The sequence below is a fragment of the Branchiostoma lanceolatum genome, chromosome 14 (assembly GCF_035083965.1).
Source record: "Branchiostoma lanceolatum isolate klBraLanc5 chromosome 14, klBraLanc5.hap2, whole genome shotgun sequence".
Lineage (NCBI taxonomy): Eukaryota > Metazoa > Chordata > Leptocardii > Amphioxiformes > Branchiostomatidae > Branchiostoma > Branchiostoma lanceolatum.
In genome coordinates this window covers 2744594-2768959 of record NC_089735.1, presented here as the reverse complement: position 1 = coordinate 2768959, position 24366 = coordinate 2744594, and the positions used below count along the sequence as shown (strand labels likewise).

General features: G+C 41.7%; 2 protein-coding genes across 4 annotated transcripts; one reads left to right on the top strand and one right to left on the bottom strand.

Annotated features, from left to right (window-relative positions):
- The first annotated feature begins 110 nt into the window (after nucleotides 1-110).
- Nucleotides 111-14848, top strand: LOC136448362 (ubiquitin carboxyl-terminal hydrolase 39-like). Of its 2 annotated transcripts, XM_066447779.1 has the most exons (17): nucleotides 111-185; nucleotides 881-944; nucleotides 1356-1450; nucleotides 1819-1955; nucleotides 2970-3122; nucleotides 3389-3492; nucleotides 4298-4419; nucleotides 5455-5532; nucleotides 7006-7073; nucleotides 7945-7975; nucleotides 9022-9045; nucleotides 10419-10561; nucleotides 10844-10924; nucleotides 11137-11198; nucleotides 11664-11811; nucleotides 13371-13457; nucleotides 14237-14848. In XM_066447779.1, exons 1-17 carry the CDS (start codon nucleotides 122-124, stop codon nucleotides 14291-14293), a joined length of 1518 nt encoding a protein of 505 aa, XP_066303876.1. In that variant the 5' UTR covers nucleotides 111-121; the 3' UTR covers nucleotides 14294-14848. The 2 variants fall into 2 exon arrangements, with proteins under 2 accessions (XP_066303876.1, XP_066303877.1); XM_066447780.1 differs by lacking the exon at nucleotides 9022-9045.
- On the bottom strand, nucleotides 14653-24295 carry LOC136448366 (pre-mRNA-splicing factor RBM22-like). Of its 2 annotated transcripts, XM_066447784.1 has the most exons (12): nucleotides 24177-24295; nucleotides 23697-23750; nucleotides 23359-23388; nucleotides 22830-22962; nucleotides 21822-21922; nucleotides 20985-21157; nucleotides 20165-20365; nucleotides 19525-19680; nucleotides 17818-17909; nucleotides 17278-17430; nucleotides 16262-16476; nucleotides 14653-16216 (listed from the first exon to the last, which is right to left on the bottom strand). In XM_066447784.1, the coding sequence occupies exons 1-11, from the start codon at nucleotides 24228-24230 to the stop codon at nucleotides 16262-16264; spliced, it is 1362 nt and encodes a 453-aa protein (XP_066303881.1). In that variant the 5' UTR covers nucleotides 24231-24295; the 3' UTR covers nucleotides 14653-16216. The 2 variants fall into 2 exon arrangements, with proteins under 2 accessions (XP_066303881.1, XP_066303880.1); XM_066447783.1 differs by having other exon boundaries at nucleotides 14653-16476.
- Between the last annotated feature and the right edge of the window lie 71 nt (nucleotides 24296-24366).

Genomic DNA, 24366 nt, shown 5'->3' with positions numbered 1-24366 from the left:
TATCTTCAATATGAAGAAAGAAAATTCAACCTAGCTTCGATATTTTTGTTTGAGTTTTGGGGTTCAATTTTTCCCACTTGCTATTCTGTGTTTCTTTTTCTTTGATGCAGTCTTGGTGAAAATGGCGGCCGCCGTGAAGAGAAAATATTCCGACTCCGACGATGATGAAGAAAACGAGCCGACACGTAAGTGCATCTGTGTCTATATGCACTGGATGTTTGTTAGGATATCACACAAATTGATATATTAACGACAACGTAGCCAAAACTTACATTCCAATTGTTAATTTGCTTGGAATATGGTGTTGGTGATGGGGAGGGGGGCACTCAACGTTTTTTAGGAACGCTATGGGCAAAGTAAACCAAGGAAATCCTTAGTGAGGAACCATGTAGTGTAGTTATATATGTAGATATGTCCCTAAAATCTGATATTATTTCTTCTAGCGTGAAATAATACCTGTTCCAAAAGCCAAAGTATCTGATTCCGAAGGCAACTCTAAATGATATATACTGTAGACAGTATGTTCGAGCATAATCTGTCTTATTAAAGCTATCTAACTTGAGGATGCTCCTAATTCTGATGAGAATTGCACAGTGTAACAGGGACTATCATGCAACAGTGATATATAATATAGCACCACACCAACTGCTCAGCCTATGGGGTCATGACCTTTTAGCCTAATGGTTAGTGCGTGTGAGATAATGTGATCGGGTGCCCGGGGTTTGGCGCTGGTTCGATCCCCGGGACTGGCAGTTTATATTACTCCCTTTCTTTGTTTCAACAGTACAAGAAAAGGAATGAAAGAAAAAGAAGGACTTCATTTCTTTTGTCCAAATGGCAATAACTTCTAGTAATATCCTTCACATCTTTCTGACCACAGGCAGGGTCCGTGGAGGGAGTGATGCTAGAAGTCGGCACTGCCCCTATCTGGACACCATCAACAGGTTACATGTTCCTGTATTCAAATTTCATATAACGGTTACATGTGTAATCTCTAAGCAGATCTACACGGGGCACCGAAAATCGTATATGCTAGCCAGATAAGATCCAGTCAGCCAGATAAGCTCAGGGGCGAACTGGAGCTTATCTGGCTGACTGGATCTTATCTGGCTAGCACATACAATTTTCGGTGCCCCATGTAGATCTGCTTAGAGATTAATACATGTAAACAATACTGTATCTGTCATGTGTGTGTTAAGTTTTGTACCCATATATCCATAATTGTGTTGTTGAACTGTTTGTTTTCATTGTGGCAGTATACACTGAGAAAGATATGAAGTGGACGTTCTTCTTGAGAATGTGTTGGACCATGTTGTACTATCTAATATGTACTAATAATGATATGTTTTTTGTAGGAGTTTACTTGACTTTGACTTTGAGAAGCTGTGTTCCGTCTCGCTGTCCCACCTGAACGTCTACGCCTGCCTGGTGTGTGGCAAATACTTCCAAGGTAGGCAGCAGATCTTCTTCTTTCGTTCTGCTCGTTCTTTCATTCGTTCGTTCGTTCATTTGTTTAGACCCTTGTAGTTGTAGAACTTGTAGTGCCTAGAAGCACAGTTTCCTTACTGTTTCATTAGCAAGATACATTTTTACAGGAAGGGGTTGCTAGCCCTACTTTATAGCATGCTCGAGCCGACTCCTCAAACATGGGACCCCCCCTTTTACGCCCCTTCCCAAAGACGGTGCAGCCCCAACTGAGTCTCCAAGTTATCAACTAACTTGAACCAGGAGCTCATCTGTGAGGCTGCTACCTGGAGTTGAGCAACAGGGACATCATCTGTCGTCCTATCTTGCATTTATTCCATTTTTTTTTCCTAGGAAGAGGCCAGAAGTCTCATGCCTACACCCACAGTGTGCAGGTGGACCATCATGTGTTCCTGAACCTTCACACACTCAAGTTCTACTGTCTACCTGACAACTATGAGGTTATTGACTCTTCCCTGGATGACATTAAGGTATGAGCTCATCGTTGGTTTATTGTTCATCTTAAACAGTGGACTACTACTACTACTGTTCATCAAAACGTACCACATACATGTTTGTGGATATTGTCTCATCTTTACTAGCTCTCATCCCATAGTAAATGGATGTAAAACAAAAACAATTGACTTTCTAACATATTGAACAAACATGTGCATGGAGTTTTAGAGAATTCTAAGTTGAAATTGGATATTCTAAGGCATCTTGAGGATAGAAATTATTATCAAACAGGTCACAGTTAAAGACTGTGGCCACATGTGACATGGTAGCATCCCTGGGCAACCTGAATTTGATGTTTGTCAGAGAGTGTGCTCCCCTGGGTAAGGGGGTGCATGGTCAGAGCATGGTGCGGCGCCCCTCTTCTCCTCTTTAGACCAAAAAAATGGAAATTCAATTATGTATAGGACCCTTACAACTTAACCGCCGCCTAATAACCCCGCCAATGGTAAGCTCCTCGCCATTCAGCCCCTAGCTGCGAAGAGGGTAGTCGGCCCACCCATATATATATATCAGTCAGTCAATAATGACCATGGTGAAAGCCTAATTCACGTCAGCCCTACAGCATCGGCTATGGCTATACAGTCCTACATGTATGACAGTCTCTGCCACATACTGTAAATGCAGAAATGTTCACGGTGGTTTAATGTTCACAGTTTTCGCGGCAACCGTTTCTTCGCGAATTTAACCCCCCCGCGAACATTTTTGTCCAATACTGTAGCAGTATGTGACTATAGCACTGCCGCGAAATTAAAACCACCGCGAACACTCCATTTTCCGCTTAGCGCGAAATAAAATCCACGCAAACTTAAATGTATTTATAGTAGGTCATATCTGTGAGCAGACTTAGTTCTATTGGCCACCTAATAACAAGACTTGGGCTGCCATCTCGACTCGTGACTTGAAGGTCTCGACATAAGCAAGTAAGCAAGTAAGCAATAACAATGTGTTGAGTCTGTAACGCCCATGAATGCACCCTTCCTTCCCTGCAGTATGTGTTGAATCCAACGTTCAAGACGGATCACATCCAGCAGCTGGACGGCGCCTCCAAGCAGTCACGCGCGTATGACAGCACCATGTACCTGCCAGGCATCGTGGGCCTCAACAACATCAAGGCCAACGACTACTGTAACGTCGTTCTGCAGGTCAGAAGCTTAAAACTATAGTCACATCGCAGTGGCGTGAAGGCAGGGCATTTGGCCCAGAGGTCTTGGGTTAGAATCCCCGGATATTTCCCGTTGACATTTGGGTCTTTGGAAAGGTACTTAACACCAATTTCCTCAGGTGAAAATGAGTACCTAGTTTTGGTTAGGGAAGTCCCTTGTTTGAGGATAGCCACACCTTGGGCATGTAAAAGACCCCACCGCACACTACATTCATTCATTCATTCATTCATTTGTTCACTCTTCAGGCCCTGTCACATGTCAGCCCACTCAGAGACTTCTTCCTTCAGGAGGAGAATTACAAGGACATCAAGCGACCCCCAGGGGACATCATGTTCCTTATTGTACAGAGGTAAGGCATCTGCAAACTTTGCCACGATGTAAAATTTGCATCAAACGCTGTGATTTAAAATTATGTACAGAAAATGTTACTTATTCAACACACGACATGAAATAACAAAAAGGTATATCGCATTTCTAAAAAGGCTTGTTTTTGATTATGAATTTAGACAAGGCTTTATATTTTCTAATTATGCCCATTGCTGTCTCCAGGACCCGTCCCTCCATCTATTCCAGGACGGAAATTTGCTTGTTGGGACAGACAAAAATTTCACACCTTCTGTCCAAACAAATCTTAACTTCATGACATGAAATTGATGAAAATGTATTTTTTTTAAGCTTGAATTTTTTAAAGAGTTAACAGCGAAAACATGGGCACCCAAACAATGAATGGGACGGGCAAAAATCTCAAGCTGGAGAGAGACCTGCCTTGATCATGCCCCGAAATTTGAGTCTTGGTGGGGGGTGTCCCTGTGGTGTAGTGGTCTGCACTTCTGTTACTAGCCACATCTGGTTCAAATTACTTGGACCAGAAGGACTGGGGTTCAAGCCCCGGGCAGGACACCTCTGGACAAGAGGCACATTGAGTCAAACCAAAGACTTTATAAAAATGGTACATACTTCTGAAACAGTATGGAAGTTAAACACACTTCACTGCCAGTGGACTAGCCCCCTGCTGCAGTGATTGCACCACAAGTGTGGCCCAGGGCTATGAAACGGAGATGGGCACCGCCCTATACATGTACATCAATAATGGTGTGGGAGGATTTTAACTTATTTCTTGGTGAGGCCCAGAACTTGTTGATCACCCCTCGTAGGTTTGGAGAGCTGATGAGGAAACTGTGGAACCCGAGAAACTTCAAGGCTCACGTCAGCCCGCACGAGATGCTGCAGGCTGTGGTCCTCTGCAGCAAGAAAAGGTTCCAGATCACAGAGCAAGGTGAGGGACGAGTGATGTGTGAAATAAGAGAGGACAGCAATGAACAGGGCTGACATCATGACATCACAGTAGGGATGCGTACCGGTTATGCCGGTCCGGTTCTGGACCTGAAAAAACGTTTCGGTTCAGGTCCAAAAAACTGAAACCCAATTTTCCGGTTATTTAGGTACTGGACCGGTAAAAGAATCTAGCACTCACATATATGTTTTTCGTTCTAGACCACCTTTAACCTTCCATAGATCGCGAAGTTTGCACTCGAAAAAGACTAAAACATTGCCATTCATGAATTCCCAAAGTCTCGCAAGTTATCGCAAGTTCTCGCGAGGTTTAATGACGTCAAGGCAAGCTAGCGATGTGATTATTGGTTGAAGGCCTCATGGCCCCTAGTGGGCGCCATGACTTACTTGAGTCAAGTAATAGGTCCGGGCCTGAACCGAAACCTCTGGGCACCGGTCCGGACCTGAACCTGAATGTGGGTTTCGGTACGCATCCCTACATCACAGTTCGGTATCTGTATCTGTATAGCCGGTATAACCGACATTCGGCGTAACGCACCAGCTTCGCAGGCTCGCGGCGTGGCAGCAGCTGGTTATATTACACTGAACAGCCTGTCACACCTAGTCGTAGTTGCGCTGCGCAGTGGAGGGCTCAGAATGGGAATATGATTGTAGTGCCTGTTTAACTTCCTTGAAAATCTCTCTTTCCCTGAAAATTTTGTTCCAATTTCATGTTGATGTGCATGTTGTTTAGCCTGGTACCCAAACCTATTTACTAGTATAGCTCCCGAGTCTCTTCTTCGCAGAGGAGGTTTGGATACCAGGCCTTGGTCTTGGTTGGTAAAAAAGAACACAACATGATGTCAGAAGTGGGGTGTTCTAACATGGGTGTGGGTGTGCTCTGTTACTACATGTGTTCAATTATACTACAGCAGATTCTTATTACAGTGTATGTGTACTCTAGAATGAGTTCGATAAGATACTGATAACATGTTAGTTCATTGTGAGATAATGCTATCATTTTCTTCTGCCATTCTAGGTGATCCGATAGACTTCCTGTCATGGTTCCTGAATGCCATGCACGCCTCAATGGGCGGCAACAAGAAAGTCATGTCAAGTGAGTTTTGCACTACAGCTGGTGTATCACACCCTCCTTAAAGCAGGACCCCTATCGCTCGATTCGTCATTAGCTCACTCGCGTAGGGGCCCTGCTCTTCAGCGACGGTAGACACGGTTCTGGCGCCGTCGCCACCAAAACAGCTTCAACCAATCAGAGGGTTTGCTAAACCTCATCTCAAGCAAAAGTGCAAAAGACGCTGGGAAGCAACCAATCAGGTTACGTCTCACATCGTTACTTTAGGTTCAGAACAAATTAATCGCCAAATAAGGATAGCTCATTAATTATTCATGAGCAACTGTCAGTAACAGCGCCAGAACCGTGTCTACTGTCGCTGAAGAGCAGGGCCCCTACTCGAGCGAGCCAACGACAAATCGAGCGATAGGGGTCCTAGGCCTGCTTTAACGAGGGTGGTGATACATTTTTACAGGAAGGGGTCGCTGGTGTCTCCAACTTTAAAATTTATTCTGCCCCACTCATTGTTTGGTAACCCTAGCCCATGATGTTGACTTTCCTGGTTAAATCTGTCATTTAAAGCTTAGGAAAATACATTTTCATTAATAATTTCATGTCGAGTTCAGATTTTATGGAATGATTGGGTAAAAAAATGTTTACTGTCCCAGCAAGAAAATTTCCATCCCACAACAGCCCTGCCATGGGAACATGCTCGTGTATCTTGCAATTTCCCCCTCCCCTCCCCAGATTTCATCTATGTCCTTCATGACCACTTTTGTCAGAATTTTTCATAATTTTCTGGGATTCATGACTATTATTACATGTAGTCTGTTAGATGTATTGCATTATCTAACGAGTGCAATGGCCAAGTGAGTAGAGGGTTCACCATGTATTCGGTACGTTGTGAGTGCCACCTTCGGCCGAGTCATACCAAAGACTTGGTACATACTGCTTTCTCTGCTTAGCAGTCAGCCCTATGCTGTAGTGATTTGCACAAAGTTGTGTGGCCCAAGGGCTTCAAATCATAGATGGGTACCACCATACACCATGTGAGGTGTGTGGAGGACTTTAACTTTAACTATATCCAGGGCTTGAAATAGTGGGTGCATGTGCACCTGTGTGCACCCAAAATTGGAGCTGTGCACCTGATTTTTGACTGTGGGTGCACCAGTGCACCTAGATATATTTGTAGGCTATACTTAGGATAAAGGTACTATTGTACACTGTCTTAGTATTCTTGAAATGTAAGTATCAGAGAAAGTATTGTAACCTTTTGTAGCACTAACAGTTGTACTTTATTTGATTACCTGGTATTACTTGTTGGAAATTTTGAAGTTAGCTATAGAATTACAGATTGAAGTTCTTAAGAGCCTTTAACTTTGTAATAATATTTTGCTGACATTCAACTTTATTTTGTGGTGCACCCAAAATTCTTTCTGTGCACCTAATTGTTTTGGTCGGGTGCACCAGTGCACCTGTTACCAAAAATGAATTTCGAGCCCTGATATCGCACTACAGGTTCAGTGGGTAAGGTGTTCCGTGGAACAATGAAGATTTACTCCAGACAACTGATCACTAAAGATGACGTAAGTACTTTAGACTAATAGATATGAAAGCAAAGCATTTTCTGTATGTACAAACTGAGGTTGTCTAGGATTCGTAGAGATGCTTTTGCCTTTTGGGTCAATGCACTGAAAAGGTATACAGAACTAGTGTCTGTTTCATGAATAGAACTGTTGAGATAAAAAGGAAACAAGCACAAATTGTACTGTGTTTACTAGAGCTATGTACCTAAACAAATTTTAGGTACAAGAACAGGTACAGGTACACGGCCTAAGGTACAGGTCCGGACCTGAACCTGTACCTAAACTACTTGTTCGGAAAATGCTAGATTTTGAATAAGGACAAAAGCATGTTTGAACTGGTAAAAACATAATAATTGATTGTGCTAGGTATTATTTTTATGAAAACACAGATGAAAATTTGACTCCAGCCATGCAAATGTGTTTTCTGTGCTTTAGAGTGGCTTCAGAGCACTGCCACGGTAATTTCATAGTAATTTTATCTGTCAAAGTGGCCATCCCCTGAGTCAGGTCCAGTACCGATACAGCAGGGTCAGGTATTTTGGACCTGTACCTAATTAATTGTACCCGGTACTATATCGTACAGTGTACTGGTACAGAGCTCTAGTGTTTACTAAGTTAATGCACTACAGTAACTGTAAATGTTTGCAGTATTTGCTGTAACCTATTCACTGCAACCTTGTTCTGCCTTCTGCCCACCTACTACCATGTATCCACCGCTGACTGAAAACCACCGCAAACACTCTACTGTATGTTCTCCCTATTGTGAAAATAAATCCCCACAAACTTTTACAGTACAAGTGTATTATAATGCCTAGTGACTGCATAGTGGATATGAAAGTAACTTTCTATTTTTATTTTTATTATCTTCCAGACTGGTGAGGCCAAAGTATCAGAGGGGACAGGTTAGTGTATATTTACCCATGTTTCTGTGTTTCTATTGTCCATTGATGTACAATGTATATCTTCATCATGTACAGTCAAACCTGCCCAAGAAGACCACTCAAGGGATTGATAAATTTTGGTCGATGTGGACAGGTGGTCACCATGGACAGGATTCTTAATCATCTAAGGGATCACCAAATATTGGTCACATTGGCCAGGTGGCTCTTATGTAGATGTGGTCATTTGTAAAGATTTGTTTGTATTTCACAGGATTTATGAACTTGCAGATTGTCATCTTAAAGGCATCCAGAGCATTTTATGAGGCTTGAAACTTGAATAAAAAAATTTCTAGTCATTCCTCCACATAGTAAATTTCAATAACACTAAACCATTACAAACCGACATTAAAGGAGCATATATACGATGTCGTTGTGTGGTGAGAACTGATAGAAAAACCAAGCCCTAATAGACTTATATGGCATCGGTCTATTTACACTAGGCGCGTGAATCTAAAAGATCACCATGTAGCTTATTTTTGTGCCGCTTTTGAGCACTTTTGATAAGAAATCTGCACGTAAATGTGGTAAAGTGGCATTAAATGTGACAGCCAATTTCATAAACATTACAGCAACTCGAATATTTCCAGTTTTCAAGCCTCATAAAATGCTCTGGGTGCCTTTAAAAGTATAAAATGGCTATTCAGGGTGTGCATGGCCCTGCCCATGTTCTTGCTTTGTTAAAAAAATTCCCTAACTGAAAACAGAAGTCAGACTACATTTTGCTGTGTGTGTGTTTTCCCCACAAATCTTTTGTTAAAGTACTTAATATATAATCAGACCAATTCAGGTTTAGAAGTTAGAGAACTTCTAGATCTCAATTAACAACAATGATTGGAGGTTTTTTTTCTATTTCCTTGTTCTGATGAAAGCTAGAATTGGTCTGTTTTTATATTGTCAAAAGCTGCTAGAAATAGTCATCAGATAGAAGAATGATGTCATCCCTTTAGGCTTTACCCTTTTGCAATGGTTTTTGTTCATGAAAGTAATTTTGTCTCATTGTGTTCTAGAAAAAGAAGCTGAAAAAGGGCCAGGTTTGTAGAGGAACAACATCTGTTATTTGCCTCCACTAGCAAAGGACTGAATGTTCCATTTTCTGTTTCTTTGTACAAGGGATAGACTAACAATACTCATGCCTGTTCCCAACTAATGAGAAAAAATGCTGCAGTACATTAACCCACTTGATAACAAGGTTGCTTGGTCAGAACCAAGATATTTACAACAACAGGCGGCGTTTCGTGGCCTTTTTCTCGTATCTTTTAGCAGTGACACCTAGCTGCATTGTGAAATAATCCCTGTCACTGACCCCGTTCATACTAAATCGTGCAAATTGCCGAATCGCTGAAATCGCATTGATGTGGCTTAGTATGAATGCTCCAAATCGCATTTGAAATCGCCCGAAGCGCATCGCAGCGAAACTACCTCCGGAGGTGGTTTACTCGCGATTTGCCCACATTCCACTTAGTATGAACGGACCCGACTGGTCAATGCGCATTACTTTGCATATTGACCCGGACATGGTTCAAGGGGTCATATGCAAATTCAGTCTTTCTGCTTATTTACGCTTGCTTCCCGCCATTGTACGAAATTCGCTCCCAGCTTGTTGGAATAATTTGCGGAAAGATGGCCAAATTGAGCGGCGATTTTGGCGTATGGGATGATGAAGAGACTCGGGTGCTCATGGCCATTTTCGGAGATGTTGCGATCCAGGCGAAACTCAAGCTTGGTTGTTGGACGCGATTTTACAACTCGAGCTCGTTCGACCCCTGGTGTGAAGGAATGCGGCTTTGGCGATTTTTGAAAACTGTTGCCTGTTGTTGTAAATATCTTGGTTGTGAATAAAGAACCTTTTTATTAAGTCATTTACCAACCTAATGAAATTATTCTCGGATCTTAACAAACTGTGTGACAATGTTCAATTTTACCCTCAATAAAAAAAAATGGACATTATTTTAAATCCTTTCTGGACAATTAACCCATGCCCCTTATTTGTTTGGATTATACTAAATCTTAGAACATTTTTCATGGAAATATAGCATGGCATGATCTTAAGGATACATAAAAAATCTAGAAGCATCTTAGCCATTCCACGTACCTTCCAGGAAAGTGCTTTTCCGCCAGTTTTTACCTGGATATGTAGGCTCAAGGTATTTCATTAACACTCTAACCTTCCTTGCATTTTTCTGGGATGCTTAAAGAGGAACTGTCCTCTTGTCACCTCATCAACACGATTGCTTTTACATGCCCTGTGATTGGCTGAACATTTTGGATTGATTCTTGTACATGTGTCTTAGTTCTAACCTTATAATCATGGCCTTATCTTTTATGTAGTAGTTTTGCTGAAATGATGAAATTTGCCCACATCAACCAAAGTTTTCACGTTTACTGTGAACTCGTCTTTTTTCAGAGACTGTGACGACGTCGCCCTTCATGTACCTGACCCTTGACCTCCCGCCGCCGCCGCTATTCCAGGACGAATACGAGCAGAACATCATTCCGCAGGTGCCTCTCGCGAATCTGCTCGCCAAGTTCAACGGAGAAACCGAGAAGGTTTGTTTGTTTGTTTGTTTTTGTTTGTTCTGCACTTCCGCTAAAACGCCTTTGGGCTGTACACTGGGAACAAGCTGCATAAGACCAGATATGTGTGTGGTCACGACGCCAGCAATAGCTGCCTGTGTCCCACGTGTATTGCACTGTTGCAATTCTAATAACATCCAAAAAAAAATACAGCCTCAAATAGGCTATGGAACTACCTTTCAGCTTTTTGAAAAATTGCATATTTAAGCCTTTTGTATCATTGTTATTAATCAAATAAGTGTCTTCTGCCCACAGGAGTACAAGTCTTACAAAGATTCCACCTTGAAGAGGTTTGAACTGACCAGGCTGCCGCCTTATCTCATCCTCTATGTGAAGGTAAGGGGCCCCAAATTAAAGTAGCACGTCGTCAGAACGTAATGCGTATACGGTGATTAGCCTGCTACTTAAACCTATTATAACTGCCGAATCTCTTTGCCTCTCTTTGGTCAACATTGCATCGGAGTAACAGCCGTAGCATAAGATATGTCTTTGGACACAACTAAATGAGATCATGAATTCTAAACGACGTGTGTCATTTTTCTTCACAGCGCTTCACCAAAAACAACTTCTATGTGGAGAAAAACCCAACCATTGTCACCTTCCCTGTCAAGTAAGTGCAGAGTACTTTTTTGGTCTTGTTTTACTTTTAGAATGCCACAATCCTTTCAGTAAACCAACCAGGTCTTACATGCATCATCTTTCATTTATTCGGATGCAGCCTCTTTTCGTTTCGTTCATTGCGAGCACTACAGGTGTGAGGATGAGGGCTGCAGGCAGGAATATTGTAGGGGGGTCCGGGGCATCCTCCCCCTAGAAATTTTGAACTTTAAGACTCTCAAAGACACTATTTTCTGCATTTTGAGGGCTAAAGTTTGTGATATAAAGCCAAACTTTTTTACGTTTGCATCAAAACAACAGAAATCCCCCCCTACGCTGGTTGAAACACAGCGTGAGGACCAAAATCACAGCACGGGATCCAAATCACAGCGTAGGGGCCCCCTACGCTCAAATGCCCTGGCGAGAACCCATAATACAGACAGTTAAATCAGATATCTTATGTTTCTCTTTACTTCAGGAACATTGATTTGAGAGAATATCTGTCGAAGGAACCAGACATCCAGAAGAAGCACCCCAACACGACCTATGACCTGATTGCCAACATTGTTCACGATGGGCTTCCCGGAGCCGGCAAGGGAACCTACAGAGTCCACATCTACCACAAGGTGCAGTAGAGTACTGTAAATGCATTTAAGTTCGCGTGGTTTTTATTTCGCGGTAGAGAGAAAATGGAGTGTTCGCGGTGGTTTTGAGTTCGCGTTTTAAACAATAGTAGCACTACAGTCACAGGTGGGCAAATAAAATCGCGGTGGTTTAAAATTCCCGCTGAAAGTTTACCGGGAAAATCGCGAGCATAAAACCACCGCAAACATTTCTGCATTTACAGTAAGCCCACTCGTAGATTCAAGTACACATGAGCAGTGTCAAAGGTGAAGGCCCCGGGCTTGTAAACATTTGTGGTCTCCACATTGTCGTGATTTGCATAACAATGGGTTTTGTTTACGTCTTCACCTTTGACACTGCACATGCAAACTCGAATCTACGAATGGGCTTATTCACTTGAAAGTTTGTCTGTGTTGGTAGAAGTCATTCTGGATCAAAGTTGAATTGCAAATTGCCAACACAAAATTAGACTTACCCAAATTTTTGACTGACCAACTCCAGTCTCCAAATCCACTGCTTTTGTGTAGTGATGTGTACCTAAACCCCGGACCTGATCTGGACTGGACCTAACGTTTAGGTTCCAGTCCAAAAAAACCTAAACGTCTGGAAACAAGTCCGGACTTGAAACAAAAAAATCTCTCGCTCATGTATAGTTATACTCCCTTTTTGTTTTAAGCCATCATAAACCTTCCTTAGATCGTGAAATTTGCTATGAAAAAATATGAAAATATTGCCGCTTTTGTGTTTTATAACTGAATTTTTGTGTTTACTACTGACTGTATATAATTTCGCATACATAGTTTTCAAATTGCATGTAAGATATATGCCAATTTTTGTAACAGGAAAAAAAAATATTTTAGCACACATATGCCATGGGTTCAGGTCCGGAGTTATAAGTCCGGACCTTAAATCTAAACCCCTGGATCTGAATCCGGACCTGAAGCTGAACACGGGTTTAGGTACACTACTTTTGTGATGTCGTGTTAAGCACGGCATGACTTGGGTAGCAGTGGATCTACATCTGAGCTTTACAACCTTCCTTCAACGGTCTTTTCGGCCCAGAATCCATTGTGCCCTTGGGAAAATGCACTTTACACGACTTTCCTCACTCCACCAAGTGTAAAAACGAGTATATTACATGTGGGTCACGATGCCAGCAATAGCTGCCTGTGTCCCACGTGTATTGCACTGTTGCAATTCTAATAATTCGAACTTTTAAACAAACATGTTTGATCACTTTCCCCAGCAACGACTCTTACTAATATCTAAAGGAACACTTAGACATTTACCCGTTTAGACGACTATATATATGTATATAGCGAGAGATATATATGTTCTGCAAGTAGTGAAGTTAACTCTAGCCCTGTGTTCAATCCCAATTTTTTAATGGTTGAGAAGTCTTGGATATTCGCTAACAAGCAATGTGTAAATACCAGTATCCCATGTTTTTAGAAATGTAAATACCATTTTAATTCGGACTCTATCATTTAGAGTCTGTGACCGTGGTATCTCTAATAAAGATTTCAAAAGATTTCAAAAATAAAATCCAATCCTCCTGCAGGGTTCTGGGCAGTGGTATGAGATGCAGGACCTCCATGTAGCTGACATCCTGCCTCAGATGATCACCTTGTCAGAGTCTTACATACAGGTAGGCTTTTACTGCATAGGAAAGTTTGTTGTAGATCGACACAACCAAGTGTTTCATGCAAGCCAATGTTTCCGTTGGTAAGTTTACTTCATAAGTTGGCTACCCAGACTTACCACCCGATGAAACTATTCACGGAGGCTTCTAGTATTACTTTCTCCTCCATGAAAAAGACGTTTGTACACATTACACCTTCAATACATGGTTTGGTTATCTCGATATCACCCCGACCAATCGAATCACGTGAATCGCATTGAAACTCAGATTCGTATCAGCCATTTCCGGACAAATCACCCGCGATTTAACGTTTAGAGAAAAGTAGTAAAAACTAGAAGTTAAATCACGGGCGGATTCAATCAATTCCAAAGTGCCAAAATTGTCAATCTGAAAACATCTTTTGGAAGCTGACACCTTCCACCATCTCACTGGCGAGTTTGTTTGGTAGGATGTAGTCGTTAACGCAAGTTAGAAAGTGATTTGTCGGGAAATGGCTGATACAAATCTGAGTTTCAATGCGATTCACGTGATTCGATTGGTCGGGGTGGGCTAGCAGATGCGAGATCAAGGGTTTGATTCCTGGCTAGATGTTGTGTCCTCCGCTCCGCCTTCCAATACCGTTCCCTAGAGGCTAGACACAGTGGATAACAACCCACTGCCCCTATGGCCTAAAAAAGGCCATGGGACTACCTTTACCTGTTAGTAATGGAGGATCTGTTAGTAATAAATGTTACCCCTGGAGGGAAAATTACATGTATTTACAGGTTTTTTTTTTCTTTTTGCAGATATGGGAGCTGAGGAAAGACCAGCCGGCAGACACAGATATCACTGTGGACTCCTGATGACATTTTATACTACTATATGTAGATACATGTAAACATGCTTACATTTAGGTATACATGTAATATAATATAGGTCATCTGAGTTGGTAAATCACATTATGGAAAGGTTTTCCGAACTTCAAAAAAAAAAAGTCTCACTGGAATTTTTGGCTGAAAACTGAAAAGTTTTGAAGATCAAATCAAATTAGGCAGCAGGAAGAGAGTTAATGATGTAGAAGTATGTTTATCTTTTTTATACCAACCCAATAGCTATCTCCTAACATGGTAGGAATTTTGCATTGTTTTTGTGTTCCCTAAAAGGTGTAACTGTTTAGTTTAGCAAATTAATATCTATGATAAGTAATGAAAATAAACACATGGAAGTTGTGCACTTGCTCTGTGATGTTTTTATGTAAGTTATATGACTGTACACAGTGAAGACATCATTGATATACATGTAATCATTATTGTCTACATTGTACAAAACTGATAATTCTTCAGATACAGGTTAAAATACCCTTTCTTAGTGTTATTCTACAGTTGTTCATGTATAGCAATAAAAAACCTAAAGTTTCATACTATTGTATGGTATCAGCACATATACACAGGAAATTTTACTTGTCAGTTCCCATTGACACAGTTTCCTTCACTAAGTCTTGCTGGTTTAAGAAATAATAATAAGCACATGAGAGTCCACTTTACAAACTATCCTTACTCCATCATATGCAATTCCATGTACTAAGCCATATGCTGTATTATCAACACAAATATAGCTTATACTAGTTATAACATACTTATGGTTAAACAAAGAGCACATCCCACCAATGCATTACCTTAAACCAGCATATCCAAAGGTGCAGCAATATAGATGTTTTCAGTCACAAAACATTTGCTTTAAGTCTATGAACGTAAACATGTAGTCAGGCTGTTTTCATGTAGCTCCCTTGCTTTCGATTCTTCCTTATCGACCAGTACACAGGTAAGAACCTAACGCAAGGCAAAATGCTAGGCTTAGGAGTGTTTCTAGCACATTATCGTAAGCCTTACTTCACTCTTTACTGGATGATGCATGTGGAAACCTAAAAAACTGCATGTCTACCAGAAAAGTAAATGCCTAAAAAGAGGGTGCTCGCAGTCACATGATGTGCCATACTGGATGCTTGAACCTAGAAATGGCCAACTAGTTTTGTTTATGTAGTAAACTGTTAGAGAGTAGATCTGGAAATGTTTGTGATTAGGGGTGGGTACCGGTACAGAAAATTCAGGTACGGTCCAGGTCCAGAGGGTCAGGTCCGGACCTGTACCTGTACCTGATTAAAGTAGTGTCGCAGTACATCATATTTTGGAGAGCGAGACACAAGTTAAGGTCTCTGTGAGTCCTACAAATTATGTTCAAATTGTATATTAGAATGAAGTGATTATTCTCGGTGCACACTAATGTGCACTCGCCGACTGTTGACTCATCTACATGAAACCACGACTCGTTAAATATGCTTATTTTGTATTAGACCGGTTATGCGTGACCGCCTGCTAGTAGCCTGGTACTGTGAATTTTCTAATCGGTCCATAGGCTGGTCCACTGATTTTTTTCTGGACCGTTTTTTTGGACCGGTCCATAAGAAAATACCGGTTTTGTACCGGTACATGGTACCGGTACCCACCCCTATTTGTGATGGTTTTATTTTTGCGGTGACCTCTCCACTATGATTTCCACAATTATGTGTTTCCAATGTATCACTACTTACAGAATCGCTTTCCTCTTCTACCACAAAAGTCCCAGTGAAATTAAAGGAATTTACAATAACCCATACACATGCAAATTTGCAGGTCTTAACTCCTTCGGATTCAACCAACCAGTGTGAAAATTGTCCATACCAAACAACCTATTGTGACTTGGAGCTAGTTCTCGGGAGGGGGTTGGGTGGATGCAGGGGGTTGCTGTGCCTAGTTCTTGGGAGGGGGTTGGGTGGATGCAGGGGGTTGCTGTGCCTAGTTCTTGGGAGGGGGTTGGGTGGGTGCGGGGGGTTGCTGTGCCTGAGAGCCCATCCGCTGGGGGTCCTGTGAGGGGTAGTGGATGGGGGCGGGGCCTCGCATCGGCGGTGGACCCTGGCCCTGCGGCATCATGGGAGGCTGCTGGAAGCCGGGCGGCCGAAGTCCGGGCGGCGGTCCTCTGAAACCGGGCATCAAGTGGCGCGGTGGCATTCCTGTGGGAAAGGTGGTCTTGTGGTTAGACTGGACTTCTTGGTTTGTTGTGCCCTTGGAAAAGGCACTTTACCCTTTTTTCCTCACTCTACTCTTATCATACATAAACTCTGATTGTAGCCACTGCCCACTGGCGAATTAATGACAATATATGGGCAATCGCAATGATGGTGTCACGGTGATGCAGTGGTAGGCAAAAAGCAGGTGGCAGGCAAAAGATTAATTTACATGTTGATTAGTTATTGAATCTCCTAATTTGAATATCAATCAGTGATCTAATCTGCTATCTTCCTCTTGACTACCACTCATTGAATACCCAGGATGTAAAAAAAAAAACGTTCGCCCGCACTGGTCTAGGCTAATCTCCAAGCAGATCTACACGGGGCGCGAAAATCGTAAATGCTAGCCAGAGCTTCTCTGGCTGACTGGAGCTTCTCTGGCTAGCATTTACAATTTTCGCGCCCCGTGTAGATCTGCTTGGAGATTAGGTCTAGGCTACCTTCTAATGATTCATCATTCTGAATCAAGGTTGAACTGTGAATTGCCAACACAAAAATTGACTTACCCAAATTTTTGATCAATCAGCTCAAGTCTTTGTCAAGGAATGAGCAATCCACTGCTTCTGTGACACCACGTTATGCAGATAGAACATGTGACTCTTGACAAAGACTGGAGTTGATCAGGCAAAAATTTGGGTAAGTCCAACTTTTGTGTTGGCAATTACAGTTCAACCTTGTTTCAGAATGACTTCTACCGACACAGATGAACTTTCAAGTGAATGATTCATCATGTATCATCCCTACCTGGTGGTGCCATGCCCGGTGGCAGGGGGGGCGGCATGCCCAGTGGAGGGGGTGGCAGCATCTGGCCAGAGCGGGGAGGGGGTTGCGGCTGGGGGGGTAGGTTGAAGTAGTTGGGGGTCGACACGGACACCTCACCAGGGGGTAGCGGCAGAGCTGGAAAAGAAGGTGTAATTATGAAATTTGCATTTTACCTCCAGACAGTAAACAGGAGATGGAAGGATGTGATGAGACTGGCTGCAGACAAAGCGAGCTGGAATCTTCTAATCACATGAGTAGCTACTGAATAACTGTTCATCCATAGAGCCCATTGCAATGGGGAAGTCTGTCCCCCCCTCCAATTTTTGGACGCCCTGTCTATAAAATAGTCAACAATGCAGTAAAGCAGTCAACATGAACTGGAAGGATGGCTGGGCCAACCTACATGTAACTGCCTCATGTGTCGGACGACACAGGAGCCCCTAAGTCTAAGTAAGTAAGTCAGGTGTCTATAATTAATAAATCCTAGCTAAAAGCCTGGTTGAGACCAGTAGTACTACTCACCTCCAGGTAGCCCGGGTACAGGAGCCAGGCTCATGTCCAGCTCAGAGTGCTCTAGCTTCCTGTCCTTCCCCTGGGCCTGAGAACGACCCCATCTGTGATGGAAACAACAGGAGTCTTCACACAACTGTCTTCACTTCATTAACATATCTATTCAGAGTTTTGGTATAAACCCTAGTTCTGCCAGATCTTTCCTAAGGCCTAGGAAAAAAAATGTTGTGTTTCCTGTTACGGTCCTGAAAAAATTAGGGTCGGTAGGTAGGGATTCACTTTTTTAAATTTTTTTTTTTAGATTTCAGTCAGTCATCCAACAAATACACTTGATATAACACTGAAATGCATCAGTAGGTCTCAGTAAGTACCTGGTACAAAGTGCACATATCTTAAATGTATGAAATAATTACCAAACACTTTTTAGCTTTCATACTGGAGCGCCTTACTCTTACCTTTTTTGCAATATCAAATCTAATAAAAAAACTACACATAAACACTTCAATCACTTAGCTCAGTACTCATCTTTTGGAAATTTTAATTTCTTTTTAACAAAAGGTATTGATTCAGCCTACCTTCATACAATTTCTAATGTAGCAAAAAAACTAATAACGCCCCCTAGCCACTTTCACTCGATCTGCATTTTAAAAGCACCATTTTCAAACTGCAGTTTGAGGAGAAGTGGATAGGGGGCATTATTATTGTTGTGAAAATCAAAACAAGACTCAAACAAGATGGCTGATTTTCATGAGCCAATCGAGCTCTCTTGTCAAGGCCACAAAAATGTGTCCCAAACCAATAAAACTGGATTGAATACAAGTGCACAAGATAAAAAAAGTGTTGCTTGTTCTTCATTTGGAGTGAAAATTTACGCGAGTAAAAGGAGGTACAGGATGACGATTCCAACCACATGGTTTGTAAACTTTATTTTCCAAGGTTCTGTCTTTCAAACCTTGCCATCGGCTGTCAACATAAAGCGGACCTTATTTTGGTGGATTGATGTGTTGATAACACCGTTACTAATGGAGAAGAAATGTGTAAAACGTTGGAAAACTAGTTCTACGAACGTTTTCTTTACTCAGATGTCAGATCGAAAATTTTATGTCCCTCGACGGCCGACCTAAAAAAAAAGGCTAGGGTCGGGGGGTTTTGGCTAGGGTCGGTCGGGTAACCGGAAACACAACATTTTTTTTCCTAGGCCTTAGTCACTGACGGAAGATAGCGGATGCTGTCTGAAACGTCTGTTTCAAAATCTTATCCAGTTGCTTGGCTAACTATATTTGGCGTATCTTATTACCTGGATGTCTAACCTTCATCAACGTAACAGGAGTGATGTATAACGTAAAGAGGTTTTAGGCTAGCGGACATAAGATCTAAAGGTCACTGGTTCGTTTCCTGCCATTCCTGTCATTGTGTCCTTTGACCTGACTTCCAATAGGGAATTAAAAGGCTGTGAAAAGAGAGGGTCCTATGTTGAAGAGGTGCCTTAAGATAATTAAAGGAGAAGAGCTAGCAACCCCTCCCTGTAAAATTATACCCTGCTACTGAAACAGCAAGGAAACTTGCTGCCCTTTGTGCCACCAGGCACTAAAAGGGCCTCAACAAACGAATGAATTCTTAAACTGATTTGCAAAATCGATGCAATCAGCGCTCTATCACATAGAAATGCAGGAATGGTACAGACGTTCACAGGTGACCAATATGAGAGCGGTTACTCACCTGACGCTGAGCCGACGCCCGTTGATGATGAGTTTGTTGAAGGTTCTCTCCGCCGCCATCTCTGCCGCTGGTCGCGATGTGAACTGGATAAACGCACACTGTTGCCTAGCAACCATGGTGATGGACCTGATTTCACCAAACTGGTAAAAATGATCCCTGGAAGAAGGAGATACAAAAAAATGTTACCCAACAATAAGATATATCCCCATAGTGAATGCGGTAACACTACAACACCTCCATCTGGATCAAATTCTGTGATTCCTAAGAGTAAGGGATTACATTCTTCAATTTGGATGGTGACGTGAAGCCGGCTGCCGTCTATGAGGGAGCTTCAAGCGTTAGCCTCAAGTGTCAAACATCTGCATGTATAAGAACCCAAAACCGATAGGATGTGCTGACCCGGTGCCTCAGTTGCAAATGCATGCTGTGGCAAGGCCACCGTGCCGCTGCAGAAATAGAACTGAGATTATACCCAAGGTCTCTACTTAGGGATGTAAGTCAAGTCTTTGGCATTGCTTTGAAACAATTCATGGCTAAGAAAAAATCCATGGCAATGAAACAATTCATGGCTATGAAACAATTCATGGCTATGAAACAATTCATAGCGATGAAAAAAATCCACACTAGAGGGACATCCTACCTAAGGTCCTGTTCAGTGATCTTATCCCCCAGCCCCCCTATGTACAGGGTTGTAATGGACCGGTCCTCTGGTGGCTTCAGAGCTGGCATGTTGTCATATCTCTTCAGAAGTTTGTTAGCCACAGGGTCGTTGACCCCATAGTAGCGGTCCTTGATGTTTTGGTCTGCCAAGGGGTCGTCCGGATCTGTTGGCTTCTCGTGTCTGAAAAAAAAGAAGATATTGAATTACATGTCAGTCTATACAATTTTTCTTTAAATTGAATTATATGGATGAAATTCTCTAGGCACAAAAAACTGATGCAAGCATGCAAAGAAATAAAAGTTGGGGAAAAAAGAAGAAATAAAAGTTGGTCAAAAAAAGTTGCCTTCACTGCAAAATCTCAGTGGATAGGAAGGTTGAACAAATAACACACAACATGTTATAGTACTTATACCAAACAAGGAGTTCTTTATTCTTGTTCTTCCACATTTCTTTTTTACTTTAGAAGACTTTTTAGTATCCATAGGTGTTTTGTTACCTTTCTCAAGTCACTGATTGAAGTTATTACCTAATAAAATTTTAATTTAATCTAACTCTACACCTCTGTATAGATTCAAATATAGATATATCATTAGCTGCAGAAGCACTGGGGCAAATGGGGTACTTTATGTTGCTGACTTTGTTATTATCAGTATTATCATTTGCATTACTATAAATTTGTACTTTTTGTTCTCACGGATGGTTCAATGTGTGTATTTTCTTTTGATTTATGAATAAATTAAGAAAAATACACACAAAAATATAGATATATCTAAACATATAGAATTTTGTTTCAAATTACCTGTACGGACACTCCTCTCCCCTCTTACATTCACCTTTGACCCAGAACGAGCAGATGTGGGGACGGTTCCTTTTGTAGTAGGGTGTGGTGCGGGCCAGCTTCAGCAACATGTCGCTGGGTGACTGGGCCTTCCCTAAGCTTCCCACAGCTTTGGAGCCGTCTGTGTTGGCTATCTGTGGGAGGGGACGGAATCTGGTCAATGAAAGGCACAACTTCAAACAAAAACAGGGGTGAGCTACATGAATGAACATGCTCAGTTGCACTTGTGTGTGTGTGGGGGGGGGGGGGGGGGGGGGCATGGTGTGTATGAATGTGCATGTCTGTATGTATGTATGTACATGTATGTGTGTGTGTGTGCCTGTGTGTGTGTTAGTGTATGTGACTGTGTGTATTTGTGTGTGTATGTCTGTGTGCAGAACAGAACAGGGGCATGGTGTGTGTGTATGAATGTGCATGTCTGTATGTATGTACATGTGTGCCTGTGTGTGTGTGTGTGTTAGTGTATGTGACAGTGTGTGTATTTGTGTGTGTATGTGTGTGTGCAGAGCAGAGCAGATTGGCAAAGTATGTTAGAGACGCGAGAGACGCAGACATCCTGATGCAGGCCACTCAACCAGTTGAGACCTCATCAAGTATCAAGGAAGTATTTATGTATGCCTGTGTGCGTGTGCATATGGTTCAATCTGTGTGTATGTCTGCCTGTGTGTGCATCTTTTTTTTCGGTCAGAATCCATGATTTCTTTGCAGACAAGCAATATTTGTTAATCCTACTCCAAGTTCAAACGTTATACTAAGAATACAAAACATGAGTTGGTGGATTGTAGAATGTGTACATACCTCTCTCTCCATGTTCTGTGTGTAGTACTCCTTGTTGACATCAGACTTGGGAACATCATCCTTTACCTGTAGGGCACGATCACGCACCTCCACTGGCAAACCTGTACAACATGGATGATAGTGTTAGATATCAGCTCACTAGATGTCACTGGAAAACCTACTAGTCACATAGACGTCATAGTCATACTCATTGCCTAAGATGTATCTATCATCTGAAAAATGTCTAAATATCTCTACAGCTGGTATAACTGCCATTCCGCATAATACATCATCTCTGGGGCATGCAGCACTGTAGTAGCTGGTTATGTTACACTGAACACCTAACCTTTGCACATCTAGTTGCAAGTGTTGTTTAAAGCTACCTTAAAGATTCTTATGATGATGCCCCTACTATGAAATATACACTTGGCAGCAATGAGTTTCACTCTAAGATAGTTCTAGGTAAAAATGTGACGAGATGTAAAAAGTCTGGTGACCTAACTCTGAAAACTGAATTTAACACATACATGTACAGGGGTGGATACCGGTTCGGCTTAATAAGGTCCAAGTCCAAGTTTAGGTCCACAGATATAGGTTCAGGTCCGGACCTGAACCTGGACCTGATCCTGTCTAGTTAATGTTTTGTTTTATTAGACCAATATTAAGCATAGAGAATTAATGCTGACACGCACGACTATAAAAGTTCCTTGGTTAGAAAACTTTCAAGATAAACCAGTGTTTCATATTTAAATGTTGCACTTATTTCAAATGCCTTTTTTGTCAGAGGGGAGACTCAAAACACTTTTTATCAAACAAAATAGAAAAATGTATTTGTACTTTGTTCAGGTTTATTTGGACTCAGGTTTTTGGCTTTCAGGTTTTTTGGACTCTGTTCTTGGATGTTATAAAGGTCTGAATCAGGTCCAGCGAACCGGTATCCACCCTTAAACACATACATGGATGAAAGATAATAAAAGTAAAAACAAAAGTCGCCGAGCCCCTTCCATCTCAGCAACCCCAGAAACCCACCATACTCCAGGTCCAGCAGACATGTCTGGCAGACGTTCTTCAGCTTGCTGCACGTCTGACATACCTCCGTCTTCTTAAACCTCATCCTGGCTCCCGGACACCACCGGAACACTGTGAACGGTCGCTGGCAGATCTACGGAGGGACCGGAACAAAGAAATTTGTCAAACTCATGCTTCATTTAAGTTCACTGTGATTTGATTTTGCGGTAGGGAGAAAATGAAGTGTTTGCGGTGGATCATACATGTAGTTCCCAGTTGAAACAAGCTGGTAGTTGGGCAGAAGACAGAATAAGTGTTTTTGCGGTGTTCACGGTGAAGAAGTTAGAAAAAAATGCAAACATTCTGTCTCAGTTGATGTGGTGATCTCAATAACTCTTTAAAAGCCATAAATGATTAAAACAGCATGTGTAACTTGCTAAAACTTAATGCAAGCTCCTCATACACATTTATCTATCAAAATATATTGCTTATGTAACAAGTAATTTATAGCAAAATTTTGTAGCAATACAACAAAGAACATACAACATACCTTGCACTCTTTTCCAAACTTCTCCTTTGTCTGCATTGGTAGAAGAGACATTTTAGAATTAAAATTTAAATCAAGAACGTCATGTTTGAATTCATCCTTTCTTATGAGACTCAGACAATACAAAGTTAGTATGTACAGCAAATGTAATTATAAAATACATTTTGTACTTTAATACAGTACAGTTTGTATTTTCGTACATCATGAGTATATAGTGTTACTATTGATGATCTAATTTCATAATAATCGTATTCAAATTGGACAGATTTTTAGACACACTAAAGTTCCAAGCAGATGTCGGGGAGGCTAAATCGTTCATAGAGAAATTAAATAGTACCTACCATCCGTATGTACGGGTTATCTCCTAAACATGTCTGGCACAAAATAGGGAACTCCTGCGGGTGAAAAAATCGCAAACACGTCATGAGAAAAACAATAACTTTGATAGTTGTTCAGACGTTTCAGACAGCATTCGCCATCTTTACATGAATTTGAAAAGTCACTAAATTACATTCTTCCCAATATTTCTTAACCCATTGAAATCCTCGGTTATCACGTGTAGCCTGGTGAAGGTATATGCAGGCGCATCTACATCGTTATGGGTAATTCCATGTATGGTTGCTGTTGTCTTCAGTGAAAAGAAAACGACCATGCGACATGGGATTTTGCAGACTGTAGTTTTGTGGCGTGACTGTTCCAAAATACAAGCCACTCCACGACGGTAGTTCTAGTTGAAGCCAAGATAACCACGGAAATACATACCTTGGCAGTTCAGCTATGAATTAGTGCACCTGAAAATCTTCTATGAGACCTGTACTTACCGAATCTTCCCAGTTTTGCCGGTTGTATGTATTTGCACCCAAGGAAGTCGCCATCTTGATGACGCCAGGCTAGATGACCAGACTCTGACTTGCGCAGTAGAGCCCACAGTCACTTATAACCTTTGACCAAAAGAAAGTAGCAGGAAAAGATTTCAGATAAAAGATGACAATTTCTTAATTTTTTAGGATA